At 38.3% G+C, this 23,618-nt stretch overlaps 2 protein-coding genes across 3 annotated transcripts in view; both read left to right on the top strand.

The window, feature by feature from the left end:
* Positions 1 to 18,709, top strand: part of col8a2 (collagen, type VIII, alpha 2) — a 55,304-nt gene extending 36,595 nt beyond the window's left edge. For both annotated transcript variants that reach the window (XM_065292443.2, XM_065292444.2), the window contains exons 2-3: positions 7,604 to 7,783; positions 14,819 to 18,709. In XM_065292443.2, coding sequence (XP_065148515.1) covers positions 7,630 to 7,783; positions 14,819 to 16,725 — 2,061 coding nt within the window. In that variant the 5' untranslated portion in view covers positions 7,604 to 7,629 and the 3' untranslated portion in view covers positions 16,726 to 18,709. The remainder of the gene's footprint in view (positions 1 to 7,603; positions 7,784 to 14,818) is intronic.
* Positions 18,710 to 20,111: 1,402 nt separating this feature from the next.
* Positions 20,112 to 23,618, top strand: part of ptp4a2b (protein tyrosine phosphatase 4A2b) — a 29,077-nt gene continuing 25,570 nt past the window's right edge. Inside the window, exon 1 of the mRNA XM_065292445.1 lies at positions 20,112 to 20,266. The gene's annotated coding sequence lies outside the window, so the exon portion shown is untranslated. The remainder of the gene's footprint in view (positions 20,267 to 23,618) is intronic.

Here is a 23,618-nt window from a genome sequence, read left to right on the forward strand (position 1 = left end):
CACGCCTCAGCAGGACCCTGACAGCATAAAACGGATGATTTATCGAGTGATTCTGTTAAATGTTGTCACAGCGGGGGGACAGCTGCATATTACTGGTCTGCAGGTCAACCAATTTAGCGAAACCTCCATTTTAATATCCTCACCGGGGGCACGGCGGCCATTCGTTTGCCGTACGAACAGGGAAAGAGTATGAGCGTCAGACTTGTAAATGTTTGCCGAACGGTAACTAAGGTAGTCTGCTCGTCAGCATAAAACAGCCCGGAGAAAAAAATTATATGCAGACAGGAAGGCCGGCGCAGGTTAAGCACCATTCGGTCCCTCCTGAGATTTAATGCATGCTGAAAAGTTGATTTATGGAATAAAACTCTCAGACCTAATTTCCTTCGTTCTCACTGACTCAATAAGTGTGGTGTCTATCAAACAGACAGGTTCCCGTGCTGGATAAACACACGCACCCGCATACCACACACAGACACGCTTTCACTTAACTTCACGTGTCTTTGAATTCAGAACACAAGTTTAGCTGTGTTTGTTTATGTTGGAAGAGACGAGTGACAAATACAATGAGCGAACGTGTGTGTTTTTGGATATTACAATTATTTAAAGCGCTTCTTGTGTTATTTGTAGTGGCCTGTAGGGATTAAAAGGGGACATATCATGAAAATCTGGCTTTTTTCATGTTTAAGTCCTATAATTGGGTCCCAAGTGCCTCTATCAACCTAGAAATTGTGAAAAGATCAACCCAGTAACTTAGTTTTGGTAAACCATTCTCTGCAAGCATATGAAAAATTAGGTCATTGAAATTTGCCTCCCCTTGTGATGTCAAAAGGGGATCTTATTATAATAATACCGCCCCTTAATCTGCACTATCCAACCACAGCACTGACATTTAGAGCAGAGAGAAAAATATTGACACCACAATTGATTTTCAATTTCAACAAACCACCATCATGGCATGGCGATCAGTGTTTGCATTTCATCAGCTCATTTGCATGTATAGGACACACCCAAAAACGGCACATTTTTGCTCGCACCTAGAAATTGGCAATTTTAACATGCTATAATACATTATCTGTGGGGCATTTTCAGCTAAAACTTTTTAAACCAAAGCTTTATTTTTCATTTTAAAAAAGTTATGTGAAATGTCCCCTTTAACTATTGCACAGTCTGATGCTAAATATTAGGGGTGTAAATCGGACAGTTCGTTGCGATACGATACAGTATTGTTTATCTCCGCCAGTGATGCGATGTTTGCCGATACATCAAACATTTATTTGATGCAATTACGGTTTGATACGATTAATTTATCGATAATAAAATATTACAAACCTAGTTAAGCAATTGTATTTTTGATAACTCACAAATGCAACCAAAATAAATAGCATAAACGTTTAATTAAACTCTTTTAAAAAGGCACAATCTCTGTACCAATTGGAACATTTACAACAAACAACTAAGAAAAAATTCCCTTTTTTTAAATAAAGAAAAATAAACAATGAGGGGGGAAAAGGCACATCAAATCAAGCGTATGATGGCAACAGTCGAAGTCTTTAGCGTTTCAGCTGGTGCTTGCAAAGGTTTTATCCCAATCTGTTTGTCCAATCTATTTTCCAAATACAAAATATTTCCAAACCAACGATTTGCGTCTGATAGCAGTCACAACGTCTCCTGCCTCTTTCGCTGTGTTTTTGATGCTACAACCACTTTGTTGCTGCATTGCATTCACTTGCTGAGACAAGCACCTGAAAATAAATGAAAATGCACGCTTTAGCGGAAATGCATAGATGGACGTTACGTCAAGGAATGAGAATGCGAGAGTGTCAAAATAAAGGTACCTCATATCAATATTTTATGTGTAAACATTAGAAATGTAATCAATGCATATCGATGTATTGTTACACCCTTACTAAATATAAATAGCTTACATAGGTGCAGCCTTTAAGTTTGTACAACATTGATCACATTTTATTATTATTAAAAATAAAATAAAAAAGAAGAAACTCTTGAAGATCTTTAGTGTTTATTGAGTCTACACTATGCACCTGAAAGAGCCTTATTGTGGCCCTGTGTTTGTGGGTTTTAGTGGAGAGGTGAAGTGTACATTTCTCGAACCTTTTAGAGGGAGCCGTCAAATTTAAGGTGATGAAAAGTGGGCACAGCTTTCCTTTGAACTATTTACTTATGGCTCTCTGGTTTTGGTGTCTTGGTTACCACCTGAGCTGCCATGTTATGTTTAGGGATTACTGTTAGTAGCTTTTGGCCTCTGCAACGGCCGGTATGTTTTCCTTAAATTTTTGCCAACATGCATTAAGAGTAAGTGTTGTAGCATACAGTAATGTGTTATGTTTTTTCATATTTTCCTGTTCTTCTACAAGCATGTGAGAACATACCAACTCCTGATTAAATTTCACAGGTCTGGTTTGGGGTGAATTACACAGATATGCTTTTAAAGTTTGTTTTTAGTCTCGGTGAATTATTATTATGGAAGACCATAATGTTTGTAATGTCTCTAGGACTGGGGCGAATACGTGCTAATTTCCCCTTTTTGTTTTCCGAAAACTCTTCTGTTTTTAATTTTGGTAGCTGTTACCGTAAATTATTGTGTGCAAGTGATTTCGGTTCCCTTTTATGTAAATCTGTTTCAGATAAACCATCACCCCATTTGCCAAATTGGTCATTTTATTTGAATGGTTTTACCTTTAATTGTTGTTAATGGCTTTAGTTACACAGAAGCTTCTTACTTTTGCATTACAGACAGTCGCCCACCATCGTGTGCATGTTTAAGACCTCAGCTGTAAACACAGCTTGCGAGCATGCGCATGCGTGCATGCACGGCCGAGCGCTTGGCCAGGCAGATTGCGTGAGACTTTTTTACTGAGTCTGCAGAGCTTTTCAAGAAAAACATTAGATAAACAGATTGTGTCGGCCTGTGGAACAGGGGTAATGTCTGATTTTGATCATTTTAAGTGTTAAGACGCCTGCTCAGAGCGGGGCACATGGTTAAAGACGTCTGAATACCCTTCCCACAATACCACAACCCCCTAGAATGGCTTGGCTCCCAACCAACGACAGCGAATTATTCAGCAATTAACCAAGCTAGCCATACCACCAAAACTCTCACTTTCTCATTTTCTTTGCCTATGTCTGTCCGTCTCTCTCTCACACTGTGTCTCTCTCTTGGCCTTCTCCGACTTTAACTTGTGATCATGTTTTTCCTGGAGGGGGAAATGGCTACATGTGAGAACTAAAAGGAAGCAAGTATTTCTTAGCGAGCACAAAAACACAGATGCTTTCCCAGACGTGACAAATTACACAGACTCGCTCATGGTTTTTGGGACATGCACATCCTTACACGACTGAAAAATAAGATGCTGACCACAAAGCTTTATGCTCACTGTTGCAAAAAAATAAAGAGAAATCAGACTTACATTGGACAGAAGAACTTCAAGGCCAGAGCAAAGCCCAAAATCGTCGCTCCAGAGCTCAGCAGCGTCCTGCACGAGCATAAGTTCCAGTAATAATATCAACACAATACCAAAATGATAAAAGAGGAAAACCACGGTGAATTAGGCAAAGCATACATGAATAGAATGCCCTGTTTGGAGTCCAGCTGATTGGGAAAACAAAGCAGGACTGATGTCTGCTCCGTCTGGCCTGTTTCTCGTCTCTAATGCGAGAGCCGAAGTTGGAGCAGATGTCGTTCTACATGGACATGTTTCGCAGTCTGCCATACTTCTCTTTTAGTTTTCATTGATGAAACACAGGAATAAACTACTAAATATTGTCAACTGCCTTTGCATGCTGCCATCAGATGTCCTTGGAAATCAGCATCTTGGCAAGGGATTTTATAGTCTTTAAATGATTTCATTTGTTTAAGTGTGTTTTTGCTGTCCTTATGGCAATGCAAAAAGTATTGTTTAGTAAAGCATTAAAGCAGTGGGTTACCAGTGCATTTTATAACAGCTAAGGGGCGTTGTTAGGCAAACTTGTCTGCCATTTTGAGTACCTGAAGTGGTCGCAAAAGAACTAGAAGCTATGCCTTCAATATATTGTGAGCATCAAAATCGCTATTTTTACAACACTAAGAAGGCTCAACACAACATCATACTTTGCTCGAAGTTTCACCTGTGTCTCTACACGTGAACAAGAGCATTGTGTACACAGAGTTTACTAAAAGAAGGTTTTGAACAACTGACTTTGGTTGTTTTGGTGTCCGCTCACCGCCATCTTGCCAGTCAAGATGTATCGATCTCCGAATGCGACATAAGGGGGAGGAGAGTAAAGATGGATAGCTCTTAAAGCATAGTTCCATATAAATGCACAGATAATTTGTTGTATTGTGGCAAGTGAAAAACAATATTGACCTTCTAGTTGAAAAAGGAGCCTCATATGAGATTCATTCATTCTCATTCGGAAATCGATTCTTTATGTCTGGCAGAGATGACAAGCGGACACCATAACAGCCAAAGTCAGTTGTTCAAAACCTTTTTTTTTAGTAAACTCTGTTTACACAAACAATGTTCTCAATGCTCGCGTTCACATGTAGAGACCCACCTTATACTTCCACCAAAGTTTTTTGTTGTGTCGAACCGCCTTAGTGTTGTAAAAATAGTGGTAGTTCGGTAGCAGCGGGCAACGGCTGGAAAAACACATCAGCGATCGAGTAGGCATCACACCCTAACCAAGATTTTTTTTAAAGTAGTGTTTCTTTTTATAGCAGTCGAGGTGCGAAATGTTGTCTTTCTTAGCCATTTCCCGTATCCGTAAGAGTCATAGACAGTAAAAGATAAGAAATCCGTAAATCGTAGCAAGCTAGCCAATGCTTGTCAGTAGTCTACTGGTACTCGGTAGGTACTCAAGATGGTGGCAGGCAACTGGAATGACGTAAAAGGTCACATGACTGAATAGCTGTCACTGGGGCAGTACCCTTTGAAAAGGTCCTATCAGGTACATATTTGGTACCTTTATGTACCTCTGAGGTACTAATATCTACTCTTTAGGTACACAGCGGGTACAGCCCCAAAACATATTTTGACTATTTTTTTAACAGTGCATAATACGTTTGTGCTTGCAACAAAAAAAAAAATACATTTAAACTTGTTTTCAATTCAAACCACAAATGTAAATTTGAACAATTTATTAGGATTACACTCTTTAAATAACACAGTCTCACCCCATGTCGTCAATATTTGACGACACTTGACCATTCGTCAATATGTGACGCGGAGGGTATACCTTTCGCGTCATTTTTTGACGAACTGGGGACTTCAATACTATTACGTCCGTTGCATTCTCTTCTCCTATTTTCTTACCATTTTCGCGTCGGTTTAGGGTATACCCTCCGCGTCACATATTGACGAATGGTCAAGTGTCGTCAAATATTGACGACATGGGGTGAGACTGGGTTGCTTTAAAATAAGTGCTACGAAAGGTTATTCATATCAATGACATAAAATTACCATATTTGGTATGTGTCTTGTTTAAAGAATGTTTAAGTATTTTAACTGGAAAATGTAAGGTTTTTACTTAGAAAAGGGGCACAGTTAACCTTTGGTTACAGTTTAAATAGCATTAAACTGCACAAATCTTGTGCTGTGCCGCTGTGAAGAAAACTGAGCTGATCTGTGGGACTCGTGCCTTTAGATACAGTCAGTCTGACTATTAAGGTTTTGTGTTTAAACCTGTGGTTATGAGAGGAGAGTTTAGCTGTCACAGCACATTGAAATAGGAAGTGAGGTAGGTTACGAATGTGTCTTGGCTTGGCTGGGTCCGCTGAGAGCGGCAAACCAAAGCCTGTGAACTATGAAGGCCACGGATAGGATGTCCATGAGCTTTTGGACAGGATTGAAAACGGGCTTCTCTCAGCAGTATTTAGGCAGTCCCTCAGGCTTCACAGGTTGAGAGCTTTTGGGAAAACACAGCGTGTGGAATTGGGAGACATTTCGTTCAATAAACCACTTGTCAGTTTAAATCAGAGCGAGAGACGGCTCATCCAGGAGGGAAGTTGGCTAGAACAGTGTTTTTTAACTGATGATGGGTCACGACCCAGAAATGGGTTGCAGGTCTTTTCTGATGTTTTCACCGAAAGCAGGGGTGAAACATGATGAATGAAAATACAACAGACAACTAACGGTAAAGTCGTGCAGAATTAGGATAGCAAAGCGAAGGCTCATTAACTTTTGAAAAGAAGATGGTTCCTGTCATTTTGTAGTAAAGTGCCAAATTTGGCAGATGCCAACATTGACAGGTTGCGTGACATGCCCTCATCCTTATAAACCACGCTTACATCTCATGTTTCTTCACACATCCATCTCTTAAAGAGTTTCAGATGAGATTTGAACAATGTAACAAAAATCATACAGTAAATTTCAAAACTGAATCCAGCTGAAGTCATTTTTTGTAATTTACTGAAACCATCCTTAATAATGTAAATAATATTGTGTGAAAATATAACTTTGATATTTAATATTGATTGAGTAAGGCCATGTCAAAGACTGAAATCAAACTTTCAAAATCAAAATTATATTTTGGGTCACATTTGTCCCCAAGACATATTTGACAAAGTAAATGCATTTTTTTTCTCCAAAGCTACTTGCAATATGGATACGCTGTACATGTGCTAGTACTGTGTTGCAAGTTGTCTCTCCTATGCACCTGATCAGATCTGTGTAAATATTTGGTACAAGTAACATGAGGATGAAATTATCATTCCTTCCTGCAGTAAATTAAAGCAAACAGCAATAGCTGTCTCAGGGAATGACTGGTTAAACAAACCACCAGACGTAAGAGCCTTGCCTAAGCCTTAGCTGGCATTGGTACATCTATGAACTTAAAAGGTTTATTAACTCCACCCAGTGACCCATCCACAGTCAGCCGTGTACTATAGGAAGACCATCACGGTGTGCTTCTTGTAAACATCTTTGCAGGCTCCAAAGTGAAACCGTGTAACTCTGACAAGGCTGCTTGTCTGCACCGCAAAGCTATCGAAAGATTCTGCGATTTTCCATCAAGCATTGAAACGAGACCTAAAACAATATTTCACGTCTAACGTTTAACATGAAGGGCTTTGCTTTTGCAGTTTTTGGACTGGTGTTGAAGGTTAGTTTCTGAGTGTTTTGTAGCCCGTGTGGTAGCCGAGCGGAGCTTTCATGTGTTCGGCCCATTGCCAGGCATCTCGGCTGAGGCTAACACAAGGAGAGCAGTTTATGCCTGACACCGTCACTCAATATTACACCTACTGGCAGTAATGCTGACTGGCGTGCGACTTTGAAAACCTACCGGGCGCATTGGCAAAGCCAACGTAAACAGGGAAATGAAGAGAATTTCAAAACCGAATGCTTGATCGCTGTATCCAGAAATGATTGGTAACGGTGAAGAACTCAGTCAAATGCCTGATTGCTCCGATAATCCGTTTGTTTAGCTGTTAGAAAACCCAGCAGCCTTTGGTGCTCTTTCACTTGGGTGACCCCATTGTGTTAAATATCACTTTCAGATGTTCATACAACTGGCTTTTTGAATGGAATGTGAAGTAAACGAATGATTTAAAAAACAATTTTTTAACCGAAAGGCAAAACAGTGAATCGATTTCTCTTTCTCTTTGCAGTTTGAAGCTTGTGACCACAGAGGCCAATGACAATGTTGGCACTGCTCTGTGTCCTGTTAACTTTGGGGAAACATGCCATGGGTGGAGGTTACGCCCCCATGCCACAGATGAAATACATGCAGCCCATGATGAAGGGGCCCGTTGGTCCACCATTCAGAGAAGGAAAGGGCCAGTATCTTGGTAAGTGTTGTTAAAAAAGCTTTCAAAGCCATATATGTATTGTGTCTGTCTTCACTGTAAAAAAAGTTGGTTCAACTTATAAAGGTAAGTTTTCTGGTCGCCTTAAAATTTTGAGTTAATTCAACTTAAAAAAAATTGTTAAGACAACAATTTTACACAACTTTTTAGAATCAACTAATATTTTTAACTCATTCCCCGCCAACCTTTTTATTTAAAGTGGCCCGCCAGCATTTTTTTTGTGGTCTTTCACAAAGGTTTCACAAAATGCCTTCCATGAAAAACATTTCTATAAATATACAAACAAACAAATATATAAACAAACAAAACTGAAAAAAGTTTCATCCTATCTTCATTTGTTCTCTTTTTATCGCCTCTCAAATATAGGTAGGTTTCTTACTCCAATTTTGAGAAAAAGCTGAAATAATTCTATTTTTGTAAAGGAATTTTGTTAGAGATCAGTTTCAGAATAATGATTAAAACATACACAGAGTTTTATTAGTTGATGCTTCAGTTTTTTATAAATTGGATAAGAGCGCCATCTAGTGGATAATAACGTAGTTAAAGATTACCGTAAAAACTTGCCAGGGAAGCGTCATTGGCAGGGAAATGTTTTCTTTTAATTGGAGAGATAACTTATCAATGGCAGGGAAAGAGTTAAGTTAAATTACCTCCAAATTTTAAGGCAACCAGGTGACTTTTTAAAGTTGAACCAACAAATCTTTTTTACCGTTTATCTATCTACCTGTGTGTCTGTTTATCTACACTATTGGTGGTTAAAAATTTACTGTGGGGTGTCTCTGAAGCGTTACCCTTTCAAAAAGCACACCTTTGCACCTACAGATTTCATATTAGTACCTCAGAGGTATATACTGGTACCGAATAGTACCCTTTTGAAGGGCTATGGCTAGGAACTATAGACTGTTTCATCGGACGCAAGTCTGGATCCGAACTTTACTTCCAGTTTTGTTTTTTTAATGGTTTGAATAGTTGCTAAACTGATCTCTTCTCTTGAACAAATGCCTCGTCGAAAGTAACAAATGTTTTGGTTTCCTAGGTAATCTATGTGTTGTTGTTTTTTTGCTTGTTATATAAATGAACTACGTTTAAAGAACTTTGTTGTTATTTATTCTTAGCAGAGTTTACCGGAAGTTACGTGCGGACAACGACAGCCGCTTGTTTATGTTGTTACTGATGAAACCGTCTATATTCTCATTCTGGCATAATAATCATGGGCTTTGCTGCTGTAACATGGAGTCGAAAATAGTCCCCTTAGTATCTTTCAATAGCAGGGGACTATTTTCGGGCACTGCGTTATATCACTGCACCTCCTGCAGTCATGTTACGGCAGCAAAGTCCTTGATTATTACCCTACAGTCACATTAGCTACAAGAGACAGAGCGACAGGCTACTATTCATTTTCAATGGGAGTGGCCATTTGCCAGCGACGAGCAAGTTGGGTCCAAAATAGACAAAAAGGCTATTTTATGCAAATGCTGAGCGACGTAGGTGAGTTGCTCGAGTCAAAGAAAATAATTCAAGATGGGGAAAATGCGTATTTCTGTATATATCTGATAAGTTTGGCATTTTATCTCATATATTTTGTTTCTTTTATCAAGAAATAAATACTTTTAAATCCAAAAACATTGTTCTTGTAACTTAACAACATCTCTCTAGTGACTTTTAGATACTACCAAGGAACGCCCATCAAGCGAGTGCTTGTCATGCGGTGTCGCTCACTTTTGTAGCTAATGTGACTGAGGGGTTACACCAGAATGAGAGTATAGTTCCTAGCCATATCGGCCGAGAAAATCGCAACTTTTAATTTTCCGTCGGTCTTAGTACATGATGTAACTACAGAAGAGTCAAGTTTTAAATAGGAAAAATATTTGGTTATTCTTTAGCATGATGCTAATGGTCTAATCAGATTCAATGGATTATGCTAAGCTATGCTAAAAGTGGTAGCGCCAGACCCGGAGATCAGCTGAATGGATTCCAAAACGGTAAAATAAAAATGTTTAACTCTGGAGGAGCTGGAAAATGAGCCAATTTTCAAAAAAGTGGTGTGTCCCTTTAAAGGGTACTGCCCCAGTGACAGCTTTTTTAACTATTTTAATTATTTTGACTATTTAAGATATCTATCTATCTATCTATCTATCTATCTATCTATCTATCTATCTATCTATCTATCTATCCATTCATTAACCCACCTATCGATCTATCAAAATTAACATTAAAGGAACAGTATGTAAGAAATTTATATCAATTAATCATTAAATGGCCCTAAAATGTCACTAGACATTAAGAAATAATTTTCATTTCAAATACTTATATCACTCACAACAGCGGTCTGGCCAGGATATTGTCATTTAAAAAGTGGAGTTGCAGCCCTCAACTGATGTTTATGTTGTCGTTTGGTATATTGGCCACCAGCTGTGTGATTGCAGTACCAGTTTTAGCCACACGTTTTGTGATTGCAATACCAGTTTTGGCCACAATCCTACATACTGTTCCTTTAAAATAATCCAAGCAAGCATTGTCAGACGTCATCCAAAACTCTAAATATTTATGTGGCATACTATGGTCAACATGATTCCAATTCCTGTGTCTTTGTTTGGCTTAAGCAATTGAGATCTTCAGGCAGGGAAAGAGTCAGGAAGTCGAGCCAGAAGTTTGTCAGACTGAAAGCTTTTGAGATGAACAATGAGAGGACTAGATTGGTTTGCCATTCAATGTCTCCGCTCCCCTCTATGATATATGAGAGGGCATTGTGAGTCAGACAAGAAGAGAGCTTAGTTAGTTAACTGAAGTCACCTCCCTTTGGAGCAGTATATCAAAGATCATATACTCCAGACCTCAGGCTGCTAGGGAAAGGTGGGCGTGACTGTGTCAGAAACAAGCAGGATCAAGAGACAACTTTTTCTACTGGTGATTTAAACCCATTCACTGTATTGGCATTGTAAATACCAACTACAATGAATGATTACTATTATTTTTAAGTACCGTGCTTTGCCATTAGTTTGGCCGCTGTGCTTTGAGACGCTACTCACCACCTGATTTACATACTCCTTCAAAGGACTTTCAAAAATTTCGATAGACTGATAGTATCTATCTGGCAACCTCTGGAATGGTGCAAGATTGAAAACCTACGGTTATAAATTAAGGTCACATGTCTAGTAATGGTATCTGATAGTAAACTGAGATTCTAACTCATCAAAAACAATGCAACACAATGTAATATATGTCCACAGTTCTGCTTGTACTTTTCGCTGATGGCAATGAGATCTTGGCATGTCTGTGGTCCACTGATAAAGATTGCCTGTGATTGGCCTGTTTGGACAGATTGCCTCTCTCAGCATCTGGTAGCTCTTTACATGAGTTTTGTGTGTGCGTATACTTGAAGCTACACTTTTATATAACAAAAGGTACAAAGATGTACCACAGAGGTACTTTTGCCTTTTAGAAATTTGTTATTTAAAGTATTTAGCCATAAATAAATACCATGGTATATGAATATTATAATAATATGAAAGTCATTGGATACTTTCACGTTTTATTCATTTATTTATTTATTACAAAATACATGGGATGTATATTTTTTAGCTATTGAGAACATTTGACAACACATGGGCAACATGTTTCAGTGCTCAACATCTTATAATCTTATTATATAATTGACAATACTCTTGACAATTAAGCTACTGTTAGTCTTACTATTCAAGATTTGGATGTTTTCCAAAAGTTTCTCTCAGGTGATTCTGCTTACAATTGTTAATTTCAAGAAGTCTGTATTTTGTCAAAGAGGTTATGTAAATAAAATTGTAATGAATTTAATTTAAGTTAAAGTAAAATTTAGTGAGATCGGTTCTCAGAAATCGTAGACCCGAGTAAAGAGGTTCTCTAAAGAAAAGTTGTGTAGTTACTGACATCTAGTGGTCACTGGAAGACATGCAGTATACTAAGATATTGTAAAACTTTTATTCATTGTGTGAAAAGTTGCTGTCATGTTAGACGTTGACGTAATAACAAAAAACCTTTATAAAACTTTTTTAAATGCTATTAAGGAGAGTTTCTGTAATTGTCTTTCTATTTTAAAGCTTCATGAGCTGTGGTACTATGACGATAACTATGGCACTGAATGAAAACTTACGTTTATTTTACTTTAAGGTACTTCAAGGAATATCATAGTATTACTGTGGTACATTTTGTAGATTGTAAATAAAAAAGTATGAGGCAAATATGATTGGAATAATGTACAATGTTGTACCACTTGAGGGCGCTGAAAGCCTATATAGTTGGCAAATGTTTCTAATATTTTTATAGAAAAGTGTTGAAGTACAGAATTACATTTAAACGTTTAGAAAATGTTTTCTTTTATAAAAATCTTTTAAAAAAAGAAGATATTTTCTATACAAACATTTTTCATGGGAACCATTTTAACCATTTAATTGTTGGCTTTGAGTATTTGTTCACTAATTAAATCTCCATTGCAAAACGTTTTTTGGTTACAAATAATCAAAAATCAGTTATTATGCAAGTACATAAAAAATAGGTGTTTAAAGCTGTATCCTTACCTTACCCCGATTCACAACGGTAAGCTTAAAGGAACAGTATGTAAGAAATTTATATCAATTAATCATTAAATGGCCCTAAAATGTCACTAGACATTAAGAAATCATTTTCATTTCAAATACTTATATCACTCACAACAGCGGTCTGGCCAGGATATTGTCATTTAAAAAGTGGAGTTGCAGCCCTCAACTGATGTTTATGTTGTCGTTTGGTATATTGGCCACCAGCTGTGTGATTGCAGTACCAGTTTTAGCCACACGTTTTGTGATTGCAATACCAGTTTTGGCCACAATCCTACATACTGTTCCTTTAATGTTTTATAACGTGAGCTATCCGGTGCGATTTTGCGGGAAATGTCAGTTTGACGTCATTTGACTTCAGCCACGTAAAAATTAATTAAAATAATTGCAATTTAACATTGTAAACAGAGAAATTGAGACAAACGTATTTTAATTGCAATAATTTAAATAGTAAAATTATCATTATGATTCCTATACTATTATTTGACAACTCATAAAACAGTAATAATATGAGTTGTGTCTAAACATTGGACTGCTATTATATTACTATAATTACTTACTGACTTTATAATACTGACTTTTTACATGTTGCAAAATGACAAACAAAAGTGTAGCAATCAACCTCTCTGTTAAACAGGTTTTGCAATTTTCCAGTCAAGACCAAGGTCACATTCTAGATAGAATTGACCCTTACAAAAGTCTGGTAAAAAAGAAGCCCTGTGAGAGACAACCACATCCTTTAAGTTACCACTTCATGATATTCTTAAACAAAACTTAATGGGATAGTTCCCCCAAAAATGAAAATTCTGTCATCATTTACTCACACTCATGTTGTTGTTGTTTCAAACCCGTATAAATGTCTTTGTTCTGATGAACACGAAACTGACCAGAAGCCCCACTTACTTCCATAGTAGGAAAAAGAATGATGTGGAAGTGAATGGGGCTACAAACATTCCTCAAAATATCTTCCCTTGTGTTCATTAGAACAAAGAAATGTATACAGGTTTGTAACAACATGAGAGTGAGTAAATGATGACAAGATTTTGGGGTGAACTATCGCTTTGTGCAACATCTGTGTTACTCTATCTGAAAAGACAAGGATAGGCATTTCCAACTAAAAACATTAGATAATAAGTAAAGCTTTAACATTTTCAAGAAAATAAAATTGCTTTAAAAAATATATACACTGGTTGTACAACATATGTTTTTTTTATTATTATTATTAAAAGCTGTGAAACACATACAGTGTTAAACATAAAGAACATTCTGTGAAAATATAACCTTCATATCTTTAATATTAACAAATATAAACCAAATGTATCCTGAATCTTATACTGAAATTAACTTTAAAGTGTTTTCATGATAGCATAGTTGGTGTCTCTAAGTACAAACATGACTCTCAAATGACATCCAGTTCTCTCGCTGTAATTCCACAGAGGTCAAATGCTGTTAAGAATCTTTTTTGTGTCTATTGTTTGTTTTGTCAGTAAACACATTTTGCCCTGTGGGCTGTGGTGCAAAGCACAATGCAGTATTTAATCTCACTAGCATTTTGGGGTCACCTTGGTACTCAGGAACACCTTGGATTTGTTTATGTAGCGCTTTTTACAATGTTACATTGTTTCAAAGCTGCTTCACGTGAAAAATCACAGGAAAATGTATTCATTAATATAAAATGATATGTTTATATACTAAACATAGATATCAATAAAAGCGTTTGTTTGAATGCAAAGGAAAGCTTATGGTAAATGTTTATGATTATACATGGGTTTTAAGAGCTGTCAGGACTGAATTTGCGGCAAAGCGCTGACATCAAAGCCGCTATTACAAAAAATAAATACTGCTTTGTAGTTTTGCATTGAACATGAGCGACTGGGCAGATAAGTAGTGGAAATTTTTTAAAAGAAACATTATTATTATTATTCCTGTTGCTTGTGGGTTATCCAGGCTAAAGCTTGTAGTCATTAGTTGGCAAGTGGATAGGCATCTGGCTGGTGCCGGGACAGCAGATCTCAGAGAGAAGAGAGACATAACTTACAGTAGGAGTCAACACTGCAATGTAACAATTATATTTGTTTAATTGTCCCCAGTTTTGGTCAACCTAACTTATCCATCCCTTAAAGGATTTGAATCATAGAACCATTGGGCTAAGTGTATGCTGTGTTAAAGAAATTGGTCATTAATCTAGATTTAAACTGACAGAGTGTCTGCCTCCCAGACAACACTGGGAAGACTATTACAAAGTTTGGGTGGCCAGAGTTTTAAGACCGTAGGCTGAAGTTCTGAACTAAGCGAAAACCTTTTTTAAGTATTAGGGATGGTTTATTTTCCCTGATGTTATAGGAAAAGATTTCTTAATAGAAAACTCTGTTTATAATACCATGATGTTCAGAATTGTTAGACTTTATAGGAGATAACCAACCATTGTTTCTTTAATCTTTTGCAGACTTTCCACCAATGATGGAAGTTAAAGGGGAGCCAGGTCCTCAAGGGAAGCCAGGGCCAAGGGGACCACCTGGGCCTCCTGGATTACCAGGGAAACCCGGATTAGGAAAACCTGGTCTAAACGGTCAGCCAGGTCCTCAAGGGCCATCAGGATTCCCTGGAATCGGAAAGCCTGGCCTACCAGGTTTACCAGGAAAAATAGGGCCTAAAGGACCACCAGGACTCAATGGTGAGGGTGGTCTTCGTGGAGAGCCAGGTCCACGGGGACTGCCAGGTCAGCCAGGCCCGCCTGGGCCTGCAGGTCTGTCATTGAATGGCAAACCAGGGTTACCTGGGACAAGAGGCCCACCCGGTTCAAGAGGTGAACCAGGACCTAAAGGATTCAATGGTAGTCCTGGAGAACGAGGGCCACAAGGAGAAAATGGCAATGGCAAGCCTGGTCTGCCTGGTCCCAGGGGGCCCAATGGCCTTCCGGGACCTCCAGGAGCTCCTGGTGTCCCTGGGTTGGGTAAACCAGGGATTGATGGGTTACCCGGACAACCTGGGCTAAAGGGAGATAAAGGACTTCCAGGGGAACAAGGTGTCCCTGGAGAGGCTGGGCTTCCTGGACTTCAAGGGCAGCCAGGGCCACCTGGCTTAGGAAAGCCTGGGAATGATGGTGTACCAGGTAGTCCAGGCTCATTAGGGCCAAAAGGTGAACCCGGCACTAGAGGACAACCCGGGTTTCCTGGACCTCCTGGCTATGGTAAACAAGGACTTGTTGGACAAAAAGGTGACAGAGGTCTTGGTGGATTACCAGGAGCACCTGGTGACAAAGGTGAACCTGGGTTGGAGGGCAAACCAGGAGGTGTGGGGCCAACTGGACAGCAAGGTCCTCCAGGTCCACAAGGCCCTATGGGTCTTCCAGGAAAACATGGCATACCTGGTCTAAAGGGTGAGCTTGGCCCACAAGGGCCCCCAGGCTTGCCAGGACTCAGAGGAGATCAGGGTCCCAGTGGGCTAGCAGGAAAACCAGGCCTAGCAGGGGATAAGGGCCTTCCTGGTCTCAATGGAGCCGCAGGAAAGCCAGGGCCTAAAGGTGAACCAGGTCACATTGGTTTGCCAGGTAATCCTGGTTTGATTGGAGGACCAGGTCCAAAAGGTGAGAATGGATTCCCAGGACCCCCTGGGCCACGTGGCACATCAGGAATTCCTGGTCTTCCAGGCCCCACTGGTCACATGGGACCACAAGGTGTTCCAGGGTTGAAAGGTGAACTAGGTCCACCAGGGCCCCAAGGACTTGGAAAGCCTGGAGACAAGGGGTTGCCTGGTCCACAAGGACCTCCAGGAAAGCCTGGCACTCCTGGACTTAATGGTATGCAGGGCCCTCCAGGTCCACCTGGACCTCCTGGGCCCCCTGGCCAATCTAATGGTCCGCAGACAGCAGTTCAAGGGCCAAGTATTGAAGGTGGAACCATTCACAAACCAGGTGTTGAGAAACCACAGTGGGGTCAAGCTGAGCTCTCCGCCAGTGTGGCTCCTGCATTTACAGCCATTCTGACTAAACCATTTCCACCATCTGGAATGCCGATCAAATTTGACAGGATTCTCCACAATGGGCAAAACGCTTACAACCCTGCCACTGGCATCTTCACAAGCCCAATTCCTGGAGTCTACTATTTTGCTTATCATGTACATGTAAAGGGAACCAGCCTGTGGGTGGCACTGTACAAAAACAATGTGCCAGCCACATACACCTATGATGAATACAAGAAGGGCTATATGGACCAGGCATCAGGTAGTGCAGTACTGGAGCTGAAAGAAAATGATCAGGTTTGGTTGCAGATGCCCTCTGACCAAGCAAATGGCCTCTACTCCACTGAGTACATCCATTCGTCCTTCTCAGGGTTTCTCCTGTGCCCCACATAACAGTCCATCTTACCTGTGAAGTCCTTGCTTAAGTGCCTTGCAGTAACATCTGCAATAAAAGCAACTAGATGACAGGAAAGACTTACTGAACGACACAGAGGATGGAGAAAGTTCAAAACAGAGGAGCCTCCCTGTTATAACTCTCTCTTTCAACTATCTGATTTGATCATTGTTTTTCTTTTAAATGTTGTTATTTTCTGCCTATATTTTATAATTTTATTATAACTATTATATTATTTTGGTTGATGTTGTTATATTATGATGTTATTTTATTGATGTTGTTGTTGTAGTTGCTGTTGTTTATTGGAATCAGACTTAAGTACTTTGCAATGCGTAAGTAACCAGTTTAAGACTTACCCATGTGACTGCACACTTTGCCAAATGTTATGACTCCCATTGAGCTCCATCACATTGACCCTGGGGTTATGTTTTCCCCTGGTTGCAGTCATATTTACATCAAACCCCTTTCATTTTACTTTCATGTAACACAAATGATACTTGATCAGTGCAACATTTTAGATTTCAAACATATACAATCTGTTCAAACATTGTTTGTACTCAGTAAAATCACTAGTAATGTAAAGAGCAAATCTCTGTTCAATATTGTTTTTCTCATTAATGCCAGATACGTGAATTTGTTTAGTGATATATTTTGTTTGATTTACTGTGTTAAAGCGATGATGACTGTGTGCTGTGTTATCTGTTTCTGTGACAAAACATTGTGTTAAGAAAAGTACAAAAATATTACTTGATTTTAAAGATTTCATTGCTGAAAACATAAATCAGTTCTGGTCCTGAAGGTTTAAAGAGGACTGCAATATACCAGTGCCTGTATTTACAAAACAAATATGCAAATTCTGTTACTTTCATACTGTTTAAAAGCACCAAAATTAATGCAAATTATATTAATATAGGATACCTATAGGACTACTAGTAGATTAAGAAAACATGACAACATGATTCTGATTTTGTAACAAATCAAAGTATTGAGATTGAGTACCTACATCATATTTCACATTCCTGCATCTAAACTGTAATGGCATATTGACTTTCTATTCACATATAACTGAGTTTTCACATACTTCTTTGACGTACGCTGTCAACAACATGATTAACACGTCAAAATCAAATTGAACAATTATGTATTATATATTTGTAAGGTAACATCATTTGGAACATCATTTAAAAGCTTTTATTTTTGAAAGATAAATACATAAGTATCACATCAGCATGATTGTCAAATATTGCCCTTTAATTCCCATCAGAAAGACCAAATGAAACAAAAGTGCACTCAATCTCTTTCCATACATTATTTGTTGCTTAAAATGGAGATTTCATTCACTTTGTATTTTGTTTAGGCAACAGTTTATTCCTATTTCAATTTTCACTTATGGCAAAGGGGGTGTATTTTATGACTTCCATATTAACACTGTGATGGATATTTTCTACGATAAGTGGACATTGTTTGTGTGCAATGGATTAAGGATTTTTAAAATTAATTATTCTACTACAGTATATCTCAAAATTGCTTTGACCATGGTGCTACTTTTTGATGTTCAAAACAAACTAGGATAAAAGCCTTGATTCTGTTCCTAGGGATATTTGATCATTATCAATTATCAAATTTAAGGAAACAACCAATCCCATTTGCACATGAACTTAATAAAGGCGTATTTATACATTAGTAATAGTCCAATACAAAAGTCCAGCCACGGAAACCCTAAACATACAACTAATCTATATTTAACAGTATTGAGGAGATAGTAGCATGTAGTCAACACGCTACCGTTGTTTTTCTTTTTGTGTAATGTATCTATCAATCTATAGGACATTATGTCTTCTACATGGCTATTGCATTTACGTTATGCAATCCATTTTAGGGTATTAAAATGCACTCTTTTGATTGAACATATTTTGTCAGCTTGTACGAAATCTGCAAGCAGTACTGTACTGATGCAACATCAATAAAGATTTTCTTGATCAAGAGTGTCTTTTACTTTGTACCTTCCTAACTAAAAAAAAAAACGAAATAAAACAAAAATGTCTGGTGTCTTGTACTGGATTGAGTACTCAAAATATTTTACATCCTCTCATCATATTTTTCTCATTCCTGCTTTTGAACTACCCATAATGGCTTATTGATTTTCTATTCACATGTAACTCATTTTTTACATACTTCTTAGACAAAGGGATTGTTAATTATAAATGAAAATGGAACGTGCAATAGAATTAATGTCAGTATACATGTATATACCCGAGGCAGGGGTGCAGCTAAAATTTACAGACACTATACAGAACCTTACTGGGAACTTAGTGGGAGTTCTCATCAAAAGGCCAGATAAAAAAATCATCATAAAATTGTTCTTAGTGAAAAGCTATATGAAATTAATACCTTTATATTTTTTACAATATATACTAATATGCACTAAATGAGTACTTTTGAAAAGGTTCTGACCCAGTGACAGCTACTGAACCTGTGAAATACAGACTAAAGCCTTATAATCTCTTATAATCTAACTATATTGTTAAAATTATGTATGAAGATTTTATGTAGAGAACAGTAAATCAAAAAATTTCTTTAGCTGGGATATTCACAAGGAGGGTTACATGTGAACAGCATTTTATTACACAATTCATGAACAATTTATTGCATGTAAAAAGTTTGGTGTCATTTAGTGCATTGGTTCTCAAACCGGGGTCCGCAATGCATATTCAAGGAGATCCTTGAAATAATTTGCTGTAAATTAAAAAATGGTGCTGTATAATAAAAGTATATTCATATGGGAGCATCTAATGATTGTGAGATCACAACAAATCACCACTCACTTCAGTTTTAAAAAATATTCAGGTTTTAAAAATGTACAATACAAATAGTTCAAAAGCATGAATGAATAGGCGCAACTGTTATATTTTTATGGGGGTCCCTGGAAATTTTATCTTGCCCAAAGGTTTGAGAACCAACCCCTGATTTAGAGTATATAACTAACACTAGGGGGAGTGATATCTAACTTAATTTTGCTGGCATTCAGGAACACGTGAGTTTTGCATGTTCCTATAACAAGCCTCAAAGGCTTTCCATACCTCACCGCAGTATTCATCACTGTGATCTCCATTTGCCATTTGCTAGTATCCAAATCAGTTATCTAAGTTAATCTAATTTTTAAATTAGTCAAATATTTAGGGGGCTAAATACTCCAAGCGCGATTAATTCTACTCTCATCACATGCATACTGTATTTATAAAAAATATTTTCTTTAAGATTTAATAATTAGTAAATTATTGGTGCTGAATAACATTATCATAATTAAATACTAATTCGTGTTTTAAAAACGTGTTGGAATGATGCCCTCGTAATCGTGAAACGTCAACAGGCTCTTGCGCAAAGATGACGCAGTTACTGTATGACTCCGCCCTCTTCAGTTCTACTCGATTCAGTTTCACGGAGAGGTCGAAAAAACGACTTCACCCTCAAAGCGGTTACGACTCTACGTCCACTTTCTCTGGAGATTGCCAAGGGATTTCAATGTTTGGCCCGTTATTTGTAAGTATTGTCTGTTACTGCTCGTCTTTCAAATCTAACATGACAAAATACGTTGGTAACGGTCGCGCGACATGCTTGTTTCCAGCGTAGCTATGTGAGTTTGCGCTTCAGCCGGTGAAGGAGATCGCGAAGCTCGCGAGGGTGGCAGCCATTTGCCCGCATACGTCTGAACGGAAGCTCCTTATTTCTCTTTTCTGCTTGTATTAATCTGTTGATAGTATTTGTAACGGGGTGTGGGATGGTCGTTGATTATTTGTTTTCGGTAAATGTGTGATTTAAAGTTCTCCCAGGCTGTCTAACTGTCGTGGCTAGCAACTCGCTAGCGGTTTCATAAAGAAGAAGTTGCTTAAACAGTTTAAGTGCCGTCACAACTACTCATTCTGTTATATAATTAAACGGTTAAATGTCAATCAAATGAGTGAACATGTAAGCTGATAGTCATTTGACATGTATTTGACCGTATGGGGCAGTTGTAAGGTCACAGAGAGTGAGACTGAATTGTTAGCTACTAAGCTAATGGTGTTAACTGTGAGTTCAGTCAGATAAGGTAACACTTTATCTTCTCATTCCGGAATGTTCCCGATTTAAGTGGCTTGATGGGTATGCGAAGTGTTGAGTCTTTAATATTGGTTTCATAAGGGACAACACGTGCCACTAAATGCGTTTTATTATACTCGTGATTCTGACATATGGTAACCCTTTGAGTATGAAGTATGATCGAGTCGTGTCTTTCATCACTTCCCGTTTCCAGCACATGGTTAAACTGTAAGCTGATGGACCTGAACTGCGTATGAAACTAATTGTATATTGGATAACTGGTAAGATGATATATGAGGAGAGTCTTAAATAAACTTTTCATTGGAAAATGAAGAGTACTTAATGGGAAAGATGATATCGATGGTGATATGTAAGATCGCAGGAATTTGTATTCTGGTGTCATGTGTAATAGTGTTTGATGAGTCACCTGGCTTCGTGTACAACCTGCTCTCATCCTGCTCGTGTGTCATCAGTACAAACTGATGGTGATCAGTCAGTGTTTTGTTTTTAAGATGGGATATACAGGCATCCTGGCCAAACATCTGATAGTAAAGGATAAAAGGGTGTGTTAGTTAGGGCATGTTTTGAAGTTGTGTAAAATATTGTCCATTTGGTGTCAATTGTGTTTTCTTTCACGTATGGCTGCCAAGTGTTTATGTATTTATTGGTTATGTATGTACTGTATTATGGGATGCTTGGTTGTTTGGAGTCCTAAAACTTTGACAAGGTATACCCATCTGAAGCTTTGCTCTTTTCTTATTTACATAAATAAATAAATGAATAACTTTTTTGTTTGTATATCTGTTGGAAAAGTAACCTAATGGGCTTCAGACTCAACACTTACCCTACAGTCACATTAGCTACAAAAGTGAACGACACCGAGCGACACGCACTCGCTTGATGGGCGTTCCTTGGCTAGTTTCTAAAAGCGGTATCAAAAGTCACTTTAGATGTATTGTTAAGTTACAAGATCGGTGTTTTTGGATTTAAAAGTATTTATTTCTCGATAAAAGTAACAAAATATATGAGATAAAAAGCCAAACTTATCAGATATATACATAAATACGCAAATTTCCGCCATCTTGAATTGTTTTCTCAGACTCGACCACAGACCTACGTCACGCTGCTCCTTCACTCCGATTGGCAGTCGCTTTGTCGCATCGCTCATCATTTGCATGAAATAGCCTGCTTGTCTATTTTGGCCCCGCCTTGCTCACGCAGCGGCGAGCTCGTCGCTTGTCGCTGGCAAACGGCCACTTCCATTGAAAATGAATGGTAGCCTGTCGCTCTGTCGCTTGTAGCTAATGTGACAGGGGGGTTAGTTGCTATTCTGTGATTTTTTTTTATATAACATAAGGTTATATTTGTAGCCACATTGGCATGTTGGATGAACAGGATCTTTTATAGGCTTTTTACACTTTGTATTAAGCTGCGTTTTCGTCGATCGGATCACAAGTCGACAACGCTAAAGACAGGTGTTCAAAACGTTTTAAGCATGTCCACTTTTGACCACATTCAGAGGTATTCGAAAACACTTTCGACTGGATTGCTTTTGTAGGGTAAAAGCGCTTGTTTGGGATGTAACGATTCAATCGCGTGTCCCATTAAAAATGCCTGTCTGAAATCCGTCTGCAAGGCTGCGATTCTTTGTTTCATGCACAGCTTGTACGTATACCAAGGCATTTGGTCAGTAGGAAGTCCTTATCAATCTAAAATCATTATGAGTCAGATTCGTTTATAACGTGCATTTAAAAAAGCAACACTCGTTAAACAAAATCCTTCAAAATACTTACTAATTCATTTAGCTGACACCTTTATTCAAAGCGACTTACAATTGCTATATGTCAGAGGTCGCACGCCTCTGGAGCAACTAGGGGTTAAGTGTCTTGCTCAGGGACACAATAGTGTATCACAGTGGATTTGAACCCGGGTCTTTCACACCAAAGGTGAGTGTCTTATCCACTGTGCCATCACCACCCCAAAATATTTTTTTTTTATATACCTGAAACAATTTGAAGAACAGCAAGATAAATATTTCCATAGACATTTCCTGGAATAACGTTTGTAATGCTACTTCTTCTCTGGCACAAAGGGAGTTTCTGCATGAGAGCGCCCCCTGTCTTTGGGATGTGCCGGGATTTCACCGTAATTCATTCTAAGTCATTCATTGAGAAAAACGCATTTGCACGATTAATTGTTACAGCCCTATACCGAATAGAAAGGCTGACAGTGTGAATCAAAATAAATTCTTTATATAACATTAAGTTATATTTGTAGCCACATTGGCATTTTGGATGAACAGGATCGTTTAGAGGCTGTTTATGCTTTGTATTAAGATGCGTTTTCATCGATCGGATCACAAGTCGACAACGCTAAAGACAGATGTTCAAAACGTTTTGAGCTTGTCCACTTTTGACCACGTTCAGAGGGAGTCGAAAACACTTTCAACCAGATTGCTTTGTAGGGTAAACGCGCTTGTGGTCAAATGTGATTGAACAGCCACATGAGGCCACCTACTCTCCACCCATTTATCTAATGTGATGTACCGAGCACAATGTTTTACATAATTTCTGACTTCTAGCACAAACACACAGTTTACAATGCTATCTTCAGGCTTTTATTCATAAAACTAAACTGGTTGATCTCCGCATCTTTCATTAGTTTCATTTTGCGAGAGAGTGTGAAAGTTGTGTGATCTTATTTGATCAATTGTGCTGAAATATTAGAGAAAGCTCTTACATATGTACAAAACATTGTGCAACATGTTTCCTAACAACACAAGCAGCAGACTTAATATTACTTTGCATTTAAACCC

This window comes from Paramisgurnus dabryanus, chromosome 19, assembly GCF_030506205.2.
Source record: "Paramisgurnus dabryanus chromosome 19, PD_genome_1.1, whole genome shotgun sequence".
In the NCBI taxonomy this organism is placed as follows: domain Eukaryota; kingdom Metazoa; phylum Chordata; class Actinopteri; order Cypriniformes; family Cobitidae; genus Paramisgurnus; species Paramisgurnus dabryanus.